Source organism: Phocoena sinus, chromosome 5 (genome assembly GCF_008692025.1).
Source record: "Phocoena sinus isolate mPhoSin1 chromosome 5, mPhoSin1.pri, whole genome shotgun sequence".
In the NCBI taxonomy this organism is placed as follows: domain Eukaryota; kingdom Metazoa; phylum Chordata; class Mammalia; order Artiodactyla; family Phocoenidae; genus Phocoena; species Phocoena sinus.
The window spans coordinates 47,945,274-47,959,331 of record NC_045767.1 but is presented as its reverse complement, the minus strand read 5'-3'; the positions used below and the strand labels follow the sequence as shown (position 1 = coordinate 47,959,331).

General features: G+C 39.3%; 1 protein-coding gene across 1 annotated transcript in view; it reads right to left on the bottom strand.

Moving 5' to 3' along the window:
• The window catches only part of LOC116753932 (slit homolog 2 protein-like), a 32,359-nt gene extending 18,884 nt beyond the window's left edge, over positions 1-13,475 (bottom strand). The window contains exons 1-3 of the mRNA XM_032631971.1: positions 12,917-13,475; positions 10,109-10,180; positions 8,882-8,953 (exon numbers count right to left, since the gene is read on the bottom strand). Coding sequence (XP_032487862.1) covers positions 8,882-8,953; positions 10,109-10,180; positions 12,917-13,095 — 323 coding nt within the window. The 5' untranslated portion in view covers positions 13,096-13,475. The remainder of the gene's footprint in view (positions 1-8,881; positions 8,954-10,108; positions 10,181-12,916) is intronic.
• Positions 13,476-14,058: the final 583 nt, after the last annotated feature.

The following is a 14,058-nucleotide window of genomic DNA, read 5'->3' as shown; positions in this document are numbered from 1 at the left end:
CCATATCTGTGTATTTCCTTCCTTCTTCCTGGGCACTTATTAGGTCCTTAGGAAAAACTGCTCTTTGCATTTTGATATAGTTCAGCAAAATCCTAGCATGTGCATTTTATGTTCAGGCAACTTTCTCCAGGCATGTTCCCTAAGGTACCCGCCTTAGGTTTTATGGCACCCTCCAGATAACCTAAGACCCGCCACCAAACCTGCTTTCATGTGCTCTATACAGCAATTGCGTCCTTTCCCTTCCTTCAACCTCCCCCAGCCATGCCATTCTCAACGTCATCTAGAAATTGGAAGGAATTCAATATGGTGAAACAAATTCAGATACCCAAGTGACTGAGGGCTGCTACTAGATTTCTTGTTAATGGGTCTACATTGGTCTCATTTCAGGTATTGTAAGAAAGTAGATAATTTAGATACGGTGCAAGCAGTGTCTTTTCTCAATTCTTTTTCAAATTCTTAGTGGTTCTTAATTCATTCCCAAAGTAATAGCTAACATATATTAAGCTTACTAGGTGATACGTCACTGTTCTGAGAAGTTTACATGAATTATCACATTCATTCTACCCCATGAGTAGGTCCTACTGTCACTGCTGTTTTGGATGAAGGTACACAGCTCATAGAAAGTAGAGCTAGAAACCTGAATTCAGGTGGGCTGACTCCAGAACATACCCTCTGAATCACTCCTTTCAAAGAGTCAGTCTAAACATTCCTCAAAATAATGTAATCCTCAACTTTCCTTTTCACCAATCTTTTTTTGGGAAAAATATAGTTTTACATAGCCCACTTCCTAAATATCTATGAATGAATCACCTAAAAATAAAACACCAAGTTTTATTAAAAAAAAACAAACTAGCTGTATAGGCAGTTCACTATTTTAATGATCTATTTAAAATACCTAAAGTTGAGAGCAAAACAAAAATACGTATAAAATATTTTTCTCAGAATTCAAGTAATTTATCACTATTCTATGAAAATTATTATGAATGATCTTAATGTGTCTAAGCCTACCATGTGTATAAGACACAGTAGTATACAAAAAAAGGCAGATAATAGGTGACATGGTAACATGCATAGAAAAATAGTATGATTCCACTTTTTTTCTTTAAAAGAGTATCAATACACTTTTGCTTCCTGTTCTGTTTCCTCTTCCATTAGAACTAAGAATAAATTGAAATACAAACATTAAAATAAAAAGTGAAACTCTTCCAAAATATCCAATAAAGGAAAAAAATTTAAGCAGAATTTCTAATACAATGACCAGAAATTAAGTTTGTAAACTAACGAGGATTTTTTTAAATCCAGAATTAAGCTAGACTATCAAGGTGCACAACAATTTCTAAACACAGCTTGAGAAAAAGTAACCTAGCTTCTTCTAATACCACAGAATATTTCTTAGTAGCTTGAAGATGAGTGTCATAATAATAACTCTAATGTAAATGTGTTAAAGAAGTTAAAATCTGATAGTCCAAGAACAGATAAACAGCATGTAGTGAATTAAGGGCATCTCAGAGGAGGATTTATGGGAACCAACATGAATTTGCTGCATTAAGCAGACCAGGTGGGTCAATTACCAATTGTTCCCAGCAAGGATACTCAATTGTGTCAAAGGACAGATAAGAGATTCAGTGATATTCAGCTCCTGTGTCATCACCAGCTAGATGGAATCTGCCCACAAGATCTCAGGAGACTGACTGAAAATTCGCTGGATAGAAATTCATGGTTTCAGAAAGGTGTGTAATGTGTGTCTCCGAGACACATATTTTTAGGGTAAAGATAAGAAAGATCTCAGCAACTGTTTCCTCTGTGCTATGGGCTATTTTTTCAGTGTGGCCTTCAGCAGGGTGAATGATCTTTCTGGGTCACACTAAAGATCACTGGCCTCTGAAATGCAGGTTCTTAACAACCTCAACTTGAAGGGCAGCATAAGCATTACTGACATGCATTGTTTCAAATTATTATCTGCCAGCTGCTCCTGTGACTTGTCCATTACTAGAGGTTGGAGGTCTCTTATTGTTTCAACTTTCACCTCAATTCAATTAACATTTGCAAAGTTCACCCCAATCCAAAATGTAAAATGAAAACGATTTTACCAAAGCTAGTAAAAAATGCAAGTCTCATATTTACCTGTCATTGTAAATGTAAGGTATTTACAATGTGCCTGATCTGTAACGAGTATTTGATAAATGCTGCCTTAAAAAGTCTATCTTGGGCTTCCCTGGTGGCGCAATGGTTGAGAGTCCGCCTGCCGATGCAGGGGACGCGGGTTCGTGCCCCGGTGTGGGAGGATCCCACATGCCGCGGAGCGGCTGGGTCCGTGAGCCATGGCCGCTGAGCCTGCGCGTCCGGAGCCTGTTGCTCCGCAACGGGAGAGGCCACAACAGAGAGAGGCCCGCGTACCGCAAAAAAAAAAAAAAAAAAAAAAAAAAAAAAAAAAGTCTATCTTTTACAATCTTCTATTTCTCAAACATAAATGCCTTCTTCTCAGGTAAATTACCATTTGCCTTTTATGCTAACATTTTTAAAGCAAAGATTTTTAACATTTAGCTAGTAGTAGATAAAGTTTACACTTTCAGCAGTTATATCAGTATTTTCACCCTTTATATTCTGTGGTAGGGAGATCAAAACTTATTAATAAAAATGTTGCTTCCTATTCATTCCCGTTACTTCTTGATATTCTCTATACATTCAGAGATTTTGATAAATACTCTGAAAAAAATTTGGAGAAGGTTTTGTACTTTCTTCACATCTTGTCTATTGATTATATGCTATAAGAAACTCAGAAGGAAAATGATGGTAAATATGGATATTTAAAAGTCAAATTTATTATAGACACATTTTATTAGCTCAATAAGATAAAATAATTCAGAAACTCAGTTTCTGAAAAACAGGAAGGGAGATGCTGAAATGTATAATAATAATAGTTCCTTACGTGCTAACTCTGTGTCAAGCATTTTGTGAAACTCTGTGCATTATCTTGCTAAAATCGTGTACCAATACTATGAGATATGATAATTGTTTCTGTTTTAATGATGATAAAACTGCAGTTTTAAAAGACGAAGCAATTTGATCAAGATCTCACAGTGGAATTGAAACCAAGGGTTTTTTGATGCCACTCCTATCTAATGTTTTAAAAGCAGGTAGAAGAGTTTGTATCTGTTTAGAAAGATAATCAACAGCACAACCAATGAGTGTCTGCCAATATTCATAGGACACCAGGCAATAGCATATAAAATTACAAGGTGCCTACACTGAGGGGAGTCTAGGTTATCTACACTGAGCGGGGCAGCAGCAGAGAGATGAAGCCCCACCTTCATCCAGGGTGGACAGACACTGCCAAGATGACAATCAAACAAATTTTTGTTAATATTATCTTAAAGCAAGATTCCAATTGCATTAAAACCAAATCAGTGCTATTGTTACCAAACTTTCATTCTGAAAGTGTTTTCACCAATATTCCTCCCAATCCAGCAGATATAAATTGCTTTGAAAACAGATAAGAGCAATATATACAAAGTCCATACAGAAAAGTCTCTCCTTCCATGTAAATTTGTGGAATTCAGTCTAGAAGGCATAATTCAGGCAGAAAGGTATCCAACAGGAATGAAAGACAGAGCTCAATGTAAAATATTTGACATTCGTTGCTTCCACAAATACATTGTAACAGTGCAAACTAAACTACTCATTTCAGGGGAGGTATAAAGGACACAGCATCCAGCAAACACTATCACAAAGGATGAGCCCAAAACAGATGTGGGAAAAATAAACAGCCTTGCTGTTTCAGAATTTATAAAACGGTCCACAAAGAGCAAACAGGCCTTCTCACCACCGTTCAACTTAACTTCAAGGCCCATAAAAAAAAACGCTGCGTGAGAAACCCTCTCAGGCAGATTGAATGTTCTGCAAAACTTCTAATAGTGCACTTGCATTAAAGCCTTCTAAGACCATAGTCAGTAAATGTAATTTAAAATCGTTCAATATTGCTTACAAACAGGTGAAAATAATTTGATATTTGGCTATCACAGATAGTGATACACTCTTGAACATCTAGGTGCATGATTTATCTCATACAATGTACATACTGAGCCTTTTTGCTGAATTTGAGATGTTCTTTAAAGAGCCTTTCCCAAGAAAATAACTGCCGTGATTTTAAACTTGGGTATAAAGGTGCCAGAGAACAATTCTTTTAAGATGAGATTGCATTCTTTTCCAAGGAGATTAGCACTGTTAGTTTGCCCTTACTTCAAGAAAAAGGACGTTATGTGTTGCCTATAAACTTGCAGGATGAGTCAGAAGAGGGATTCTCCACCTTCATGAACAGGGGATAAGGGGAGCCTTCCTTCAGACCTGTTCCACAAACATATTCTCTATCTGAACTCATGTATAGCGACCTACCACAAAAATTCTAGAGTGCCGTAGTTCCTCAGCCTCACATTGGCTGTCTCATGCCTACGCATGGTGTGCACACCCAGGGAGAAATAACTCAGCACCACCTTCAAAAAATACATGTGCCTTTTAGATATCCTTTAAGGAGAGGATAGTGTCTAGTCAAATTTAGGCTCTATTGTAAAGACATTTCTAAATTAAAATGAGTATTTTCTTTGTATTTACTTGATAGAAACTTTAAAATAGCTAAGTGAACAGGCTTTGCATGGCTTCATTATAATAATATTTTCAGGACTCTTTTTTTCAAGTAAAAATGAGTATCAAATGACAATGTTAGTAGAAAAAAGGTAATCTCAGATCCAAAGATACCAAAATTTGGAATGTTTAAAGCAATATTGTCTTATAGGAATGCCTTTACAACTTATTGGTAGGAAAAAAAGTGCAGTCCAAGCCTTTGCCTTTATCACTTCTGCAATTTCCTTATTGCAAGGGTATGACTGTGAAGTTAATGAAATATCTAATATCCAAGGTTTTCAATGGTATGCTATTGGTTCTCATTAATGTAACCTAGGCATATATACATTTTATTTTGCATTGAGTGTTTCATTGTATTTCAGACAAAATACCCTAATTTCTTTTGGACAACCTTTAAAAAATTTCAAAACCTTTCTCATACTCTTGCATTTGTATTATCCAGCAACTTACAAAAGCAGATGATTTGCAGTAGTGAAATACTGAAGTGGCCATAAAATAGAACTTTAATGACTGCAGCATAATCCCATAAGACATAAGTGAACAACATAACTTTACACCAGCATAGAAAAGTCAGGGGTCCCAATGTGATTTTTTTAGCCTTCTAACACATTATACACTAACCAAGAAATACCTTGAATTAATAATTTTGCATGGAGACTTTATTGCAAGTATACACAGGCATCTTCCGTGAAATATAAAGAAGTATAATTCTTAAATGTTTCTTTACTGTAGCTTATTTGTAGTTTGTTTTTCCTTAATTAATTTCCATTGACTATCTAGTCACTTAACTATATTAGATTTCATTTGAACATTTGATTAAACAATGAGACCTGTTAATGCAATCTACATGAGGCACATTCTCAAGGCTTCATTCTCATCCCAGATAAGCAGGTGCTACCGGCAACACAGAGCATCCATGGGAATCCACCAGTGCACATGTTAGGTCTGGGCATAAAGAAGGAAACTGTCAAAACAGGAAGTACTGTGTGCTCATAGTGTGTAGGCATGATTAAAACTTATTCCTTTTACAATGATTCATAACCACATTCTGATCATCATATCATCTGCTGTTGTTCTCTATACAATACAAAGAAGGAAGTGAAGGGAAAGGAGGCAGTGAGACAGAAAAGGGAGGAAGGGAGGGAGGATTTCAATACCCATCTACTACTTGACATTTTGACTGATAACCTTGTATTTCATCAATTCTTTGAAGTGGAAAAAATGTGTTTCTTTTGTAGCTATAATGCTTTGATTTGCCAATAATGATTTTCTCATCCTATACTAAAATTAAATCCAACCTAATCACGTGACCCTGTTTCTTAGAGATTAAAAGTTGGATTTCTAAAAGGCACAGCTCTTATCTTCTGTTCTCAGATGTCTTCTTTCTGATCAAGTTAAAACTCTAGCAACATAAGATAAAAAGAAAAAAACTTATAATTTTGAAATACTCACAAAATATTTGGAATTGTTCTGATTTTATCATTTTAAAATGAAAAAATAACTTAGAACCATAAATTGCATATGAATAAAGTTAATGTTTTTATTTTTTGTTCTTCACACAAAGAAAGAAAATTAACTTGCTATATTATATATACAGTATAAATGGCATTCACAAGATAAACCTGCATTTATACACCTTTTCATAATTTGGAGTTTGAATTTAAAACTCACATTTAAATTGCTAAAAAAACATATAAACTCACACAAGGTATAATTATTTATAAGTTAATTCACTGATTACTTCCTGTTTATTACATTGTCTCTTGCAACTTTCAGGGGAAAAAAAGGCAATTTGTGTGATGTTAATGACATCACCTACTACAATAAGAATATATACCATAATAATATTATTATAAGGCCACAGTAATTTGATTATAGAACTCTCTGGGTAGCTTTTAAAATTTTTTTTAATTAATAAACTGAAAAAAATTTAAAATAGTTTGTTCCACAATAACCTGAATGCATTCTTTAGCAAAACTGCTTGCCATTTAATGTATTTAAAGAAATAAATATTTGAAAAGTGTATCCACAATGTTCCTAAGAAATGGTTTTGAATTCCAGAGTCCCAAGGAGATGAATTGGCTGTCAGATAACAATGTGCTTCCATCAGATGGACTTGGCAGTTGTAAACAAAAGGAATTTTCTCAGCTTTTCCTCACAAATATGAAATATTTGCTCTCAGCCAACAGCTGGGGTGATTTAAAGAAGTCCTGCATATATATTAGTTTTCATTCAAAATTACAAATCCTCCTCCCACTCTGCAACATCTGACTGCATCTCCGTAGAACAGAAAATTGTTCTGAGATGAAGTGACATTCCCGGGGAAGTAAAAGTCAAAAAATAGTACCTACTTACAACTTTAATCGAATTTCAGATCATAAGGTATCTGGTTAATAATTTTTAGGAAAAGTTCATTTATTCAAGATGAAAGTTCAAATGGTACTCCAAAGTGGCTTGAAAAATAATGAGAAAGTTTGTTTTGTTCCCGTGTTTCTGAAAATATTTAAAATTACAATATAAACAAAATACAGACTTCATGAAAAGCCACTGAGAATCCTTCAATGATATCGAAGTTGTTTAAGAAAAAAATATACATATACATACATATATATATCTCTCTCTCTCTCACATGGAAAAATGTATATATGTGACTACTAAACACATATATATGAATAAATAAAAGTTACTCATGGAAAAAACTGTTAATGCTTAAATGATAATTTAAAATTATCTATTCATCTTACTAAACATTTAAATTATATTAATGCTTAGTTTTTAATGGATGGATTAAAAATACTTTTGCCAAGTTCTCACTAGAGATTAGCTATTCATAAAAGATATCAAAGAATAAATACTTTCAGAGTATTTTTATATATTAAGAAACAGCTTACGAACTTATAAACTTTGTTATAAACTTAACCAAATATTTAACTTATTTTTATTTCCTCCCCAAAACTAACTCTAAGTAGTGGTTTTAAATTTATTTTGAATTCCACAATTATATCGCTATATTGTAATATTATTCATGAACAAAATTTTATAGCAAAATAAATTAGATATCTCTGTTTAATTTTACTTTAGGTTATAAAAATGTAGCCTATATTTACAAATACCTTAGAAATTGACAAGCCACTTTTATATTTACAGTTACACAGAATTAACTTTTGCCCTTGGGCCCAGTGAATCTGAGCACGTGCTATGCCCTAAATGAACTTCATATTTCACTATTTTAAATAAATAAATTTATTTAAATAAATTTTATTTTAAATAAAATTTTTATTTTTACCTAAAGTGCCTCTTAAAGCAGGCATGGAAACATTAAAATAATTGTTGCTACTTTTAAGAGAGCTGATATTTGCCCTTAGAAATGCAAAGCTACTAAACTTGAATTATCAAGACATATGGAGATATGTTATTCATATTTCAAATGACAAACTGTGTATTTTATCTAATTATTTCAGCAGAGGTTTTTGTCTTTTGTATATATACACTATAGGCATTAAATAATAATGGTCCTCCAGTAATATATAACAATCCATAAAATTTTGTGTCTGAAAAAAATAAAAATGTATTTTAAATCCTGAAGTTCACATTTGATCTTCTTGGAAAAAAACAATCAGTGTTAAATGATGTGCTTTGATAACATAACTCTTACTTCCATTTCTACTAAATTCTTTTTCCAGCAAAAAAAAATTTAGAAAGCTACTATAAAATAATGAAATAAAACTGTAAATAGCAGTTATTAATAATATTCACCACAAGTGTTAAATATCAGAAAGCAAATCTTTATCACTAAGAACTTTAAATATTTCCTCAAATGTCACTAATGACACACATAGCAATAGCATGGGAACTAAAATAACTATCAGCAAAACTCTTCTTTTCCATAATGTACCATAAATGCAAATAAAATTACCACCTTTCTTCCTACATAAGCAAATAAAACAGACTAGATGAAAAATAAGAAAAAATGTACATCTCTAAGTACCAAAGCAATGGTTACCAAGGAAGTAAATGTCTCAGGAAAGTAAGTCTGTATTTTTGAACTTGTACAAGTTAGTACTATTTATGCAAAAATTCTATTATTTCTAATTGTAAATTAGTTTGAAAATCACTTTATCAACTTCTTGTTTCCGTAAACTTACAAAGACTAAGACATGAAATTGAAGACATGGTCCTTGAAATGCAACTATTTTTTAAAATATAGTTATGTCGTCATAAGTTTGGAATTGAAAATACTTACAGTCTCTCCAGTTCTTTAAGATCCTGGAATGCTCCTCTTTCAATGGTGCTAATCTTATTCTCCATAAGCTGACTGAAATGCAAAGTATAACAGGAGTCTTAATGTTACCACTCACCATCTGAAAAAGTGTCAGTTCAGCAACTGAAAACTTGTCCCTTTATGAAGTTAAATACTGCTCTGGTTTGAGATTCAATATCAAATCTAACAATGTTATATCTGAGAAAAATCAGGGAAGGAAAATAGCATCCTCATCACGAAACTTTCATAAAAAATACTAATTCAGTTTCTCACAAAATTTCGTCAGAATCCTGAACCTTAAACTATAGTATATCCCGAAAAGTAACCCATGACACTACAACTCTGATGGCTGTTTTTCAAGTGAGTTCTTAACTGAAAGAAACAACATACAATAATTCATCATACACATATTTCAATTCACTGATGGATATATGTCAGAAATTGGAAGAATTCATAAAGGCCAAAAATGTGTTTTTCAAAAGTGAACAATGAACACGCATGATCAAAAGTGTATGTGCACTGCAATGTAAACATTTATAAATCTATAGGTAAAAACAATTTTACATTACACTGAATCTCAAATGATTGTTTATTCACAACTAACTTAACACATTAATTAAAAAAGTAATCATACTGCAACAATTTTATGAGTTGCAAAGCTTTAATATACAAGAAACGATTCAAAATATGACCAACATATTTTTATAGAGAAACAGTTCCCACTAAAAACTCTGCGAAAACTTGGATTGTTTGATTTTAATGTTACAAAATATAGGTACATGTTGCTTGCTAGAAAAGTCTGAACATTTTTATATTAGCAATAATAAAATGCAGGCCCACTTAAATTCTTTATAGTTAATCTCAAATCCTAAAAGTATATCAAATGTCTCACATTACTCATTCATATTGTAAAAGCAACTATTCTACATTTTTATATGCATAAGGCACTTACGGTATGGTATAGCAAACATTTGAAGTCATTTCCATTATACTGTTTCTATGGCTTGCATCCAACCTTAAAATAAAGGCCTACATTTTTATTAAAATTGAAGTACACTGATAAACAAAAAAAAAAGGAAACCAAGGCCTTTTAAAATTTTATGTTTCTGTCATTGAGGCAGTTATTAAAACTGAGATCAGTAACAATTCAAAATACACAACCTTAAAAAACAAAAGAGAATTCTCCAAAACACAGAAGAACATACTTACAGAACTCTTAGGTGTCGAAGACCAGCAAAATCTGTCTTAGTAATCCGTGTGATGTTATTTCCATTCAAATCCCTAAGATAAAACAAGTAAGAAAATGAAAGTTCTGTTTAATTTCTACCACTATCTAGTTAAACAAAGACAAATATAAACTAAATAAGAGCTTTGAGATAAAGGATCAGTTCCAATTACTAAAGTAGTTTGCAAAGTAAAAGAGAAAGAAAAGGAAGTCATCTTTGAAAGAAAATTTTTAAAATGATTAAGTTTACAGAGTCCATGCTTGCTGTCATATGACAAGAAAATGAAGTGATTCTGTTATCAAGAGATGTTCTCTTTTGTGTGTATATGGGATGCTTTCAATTTTTGCTTTTTATAAGGAGGTGTATATTAATTTCACAGGTATTCTGCTATTTACTATTATTGTTAGTAACATTCCCAAAAAGTTACCTTCAGGAAGTTAAAGGAACACTTTTCTAATACTATTCAGGAAGAAAATTTTAAAAATTCAGAACCCTATCCTTAGGTGGCACCATGGCTAAACTTCCTAAGGCAAAGAATAAAGTTAGAGTGCCATCAAAAGAACTGCACTTCAAAGACTCGCATTTATAAGCATTTACCTTCCAACAATTCTATGTTTGTATGAAAACGAAACTCTTCATTTGCAGCTCAGGGACACCCGCTGTGACTGTAAAGTGAAAACTACTAGCAAGGGCAATAGTGGAAATAGTATTCAGGCCCTGACATTTTTGTTCAGATTTCAGCACCACGTTTCCCTCAAGAGTCACAAACCCCTTTTCTGGCATCTTAGGTCAAGATCTAAACTTGCCCTGGTTCCAATCATTTCAAATAAAACCAGGCTTTGCTGCGGTTTGAATGTTCTCCTTCACGGAAGTAAACCCTACCTTGACTTTGAAAACATCATGTGTATTTAATGTGTTTATGTTGTCAATGACATAATTTTATAAGCCAGCACTGAGTAAACTATTTTCTGAAACTTCTTTATAGATCCCTCATAGGGGTAAATTTTTTTTCAAGGACCTTAAAACTCAATTGCTATTTTTTCCCCGAACCGTTCCTTTTTTGCTGAATAAGACATGTTAGTGCTTAAACTTTAAACTGTTCTGAATAGCATGAAATGACAAGGGCTAAAAGAGAGTTCTGCACTGCTTTCTCCCCAACCCATTTTCCGTGCTGAGCAAAGTACCATCGAATTGTTCCTACAGTGGTTGGGGTCTTTCTTTATCCGGGCTACTTGCCATAAGCTGAGTCCCAACCGCCACCGCCAGCCCCCCCAGTCTCAGACAAACTTGGGAGATCATATTCTGACAAGATACCCTGGGTAGGGACTCAACCTGCCCAGCGCTGCGGGCCAGGGAAGGAGGGCAGAGACGGAGTAGCGGGCGGCCCAGTGGGGCTCGGGATGCGGCAGCCACTGGCAAGGGAAGGAATGGCTCAACTCTGGCCTTTAAACTGAGGGCGAGGAAAATGGGTTGGATAAGAAGATCGACCCGACGCGCTGCGGGGCCGCGCTGGTGGAAACCTGCGAGTCCAAGGCGTCCCCTCCGCCGTCCGCCCCCCTCACAGCCTGGGGGCGCAGGGCCCCGGGGAGCGCAGCCTGAGAGCGCTGCCCCTGCCGCCCTCGCCCCGCCGGGCCCAAGCTCAGCGGTGAGGGGAGCGCGCCCCGGGCGCCCGGGAAGCGCGGGGCGGCGGCCTCTGCGTTCACAAAGAGAACGGCCTCCACGCTCCACTTCCCTGAACTCGGAAAGCGCCCCACAAGCGGCGCGTGGGCCGTCAACACCCGCGTTGCGATTACTTCTTCATTAGAGGCTCACAGAGACAGGGAGGCGGGGATGTCTGCGGGCAGCAGAGCGCGAAGAGAGGAAGGAAGGGGAGAGGCTGCCACGAGCAGGGACGCAGAAACTGCCAGAAAGGTGGAAAGGGGGCACTAGGGCTCAGCAGGAAGGGCCGAAGGGGGCAGCCGAGGGCCGCAGGGTCACCAAATTGGTCAGACCCGACTTGGCCGGCTCCGCTTGGAGAACCAGCCCTAACTTCGCCTAGCCGACGGGACGTGGTCCGTCTCCGGAGCCTCCCCCCTCGGACAGGTCCTTGGGGCTCGCCGCCGCCGCCGCCTCCTCCCAGGGGAAATGAAAGGCGGGGGAAGAGTCGCTGGGGGCTGCGCGCGGCCACCGCGAAAGCTGCTGCCGTCCTGGGGCATCCTTCCTTCCGCGGCCTGTAGAAGCGCCCCTGGGCGGGCTCAGCCGCCCCACGACCCCGTCTCCTCTCCCTCAGTCCCCAGGAGGGCGGCACAAAGCCGGGGAGCGGAGGTTTCTCTCTTTTGAGTAACCCCCCTCCCGCGTCAACCCCCCTTCTTCGCGCCACCCCGCGATGACAAGAGCCGGGACTCGGCTCTGAACCGACCCGCGACAGTTCCCAACCGCAAGGTGACTCCGTTTGCAGAGTCCGAGGAACAAAGTCGCGTCTCCCTTGCCCCAGGCACCCGCGACTATTCGTCCCCCATCTCCCCGTCTCCCCAGCCTCACAGAACTCGCCCGCAAAGGGCTGCGAGTGTCGGGACTGGAGCGGGAAGAAGGGACCAAGCGCAGCAGCCAGCGGGCCCGCCCCTCCTTGGGCAGTGGCCCCTCCCCGGGCAGCGCCCTCCCAGAGAGTTCAAGACCAGGATGCGCCTTCGGGAAAGCTAGTGAGGACTGACCCAGGCACAGTTCTCTGTGCCGCTCAGTCCCTCCAGTCTCGACGCAGGGTCTGCGCGACCCCGATGGTGGGGAGGAAGGGGGAGGAAGAGCCCATACTCACAGTCTCTCAGTGCTGCGGGGGATGTTCCTGGGCACACTGCGCAGCGCCAGCCCGTGACAGTCCACTGTGCTCCCGGAGCAGGAGCACTGCGCCGGACACGCTTGCGGCGCCACCTTGTTCAGGATCGCCAGCACTAACCCCAGCGACAGGGACAGCGTCTGCCAGCCCACGCCGCGCATCTTCCCCCGCCGCCTCCTAGCTCGCCGGCGCCAGGGGTTTTCTCTTTAGCTTGCTGCTCTGTTGGAACTGCGCTGTGCCTGAGGCCCAGTGCCTGGCGCGAGTCTAGCAACCCAGAGTGTCCGGATAACGTGCACAAGATAATATAGAAGTAACAGGAATATTCAAGGCAGTAAAGCTAACACAGATACACGCCTCTCAGCTCCCCTCACCCTCCTCCTGCAAGGCAGGCGCTCCTTGGGCAACTTTAGGTCCTGAAGATCAGTTGGCCCGGCCAAGGCTACAGGGAGACCCCAAAGCAGCGGGGAGGAGATCACGCGTCGTCTGCCTCACAAATATCAACTTGGAGGTAAAAGACCTGGAGCTCCCAACCGCGGTGAAGATCGTGAAGATGCAGGGGCCAGTTGCGCGTGGAACAGGGGTGATCCGGTTCCACCGACCCCCTCTGCAAATCCAATTCCAGTGGGGACGGTAGGAGACAGAAGAAGGAGGCTCAGTAGGAATGGTGGCCTCGGTCAAAGTGGGCTCTCCGAAACTAGAAGGCGCAGGAGCCCCGCGGGCCGGGAGCGGAGCGCGCTCTACGACCGGACATGGCGCGCGGGGGCGCACCGGGCTGACGCGCAGCCTAGGGGGCGCGGGACCGCGCTGCGGGGCTCCTGGCGAGGCTCACTCACGCGGCCTGCCCCACCGGCCTGCTGCTCCTCCGCAGCCCGGGCCGGTCCTCGTCGTCTACCGACAGCGGAGGACGATTTGCAAACACACATGCACTTCGCTGAAGGATGTCTGGGCAATTCCGCCTCCCGCCCCGGCGTCCTTGGAGACGCTCCGCAGGAGGGCCTTCCCCGGGGTCACGCAGAAAAGACAAAAGGGCAATCGAGTCGCCCAGCAGGCAGGAATATCCACTAGTCACGACCCCGGGAGAGGAAATCCAAGAGGCCAAGTTGAGGATGAGAGCTCCTGCTAAG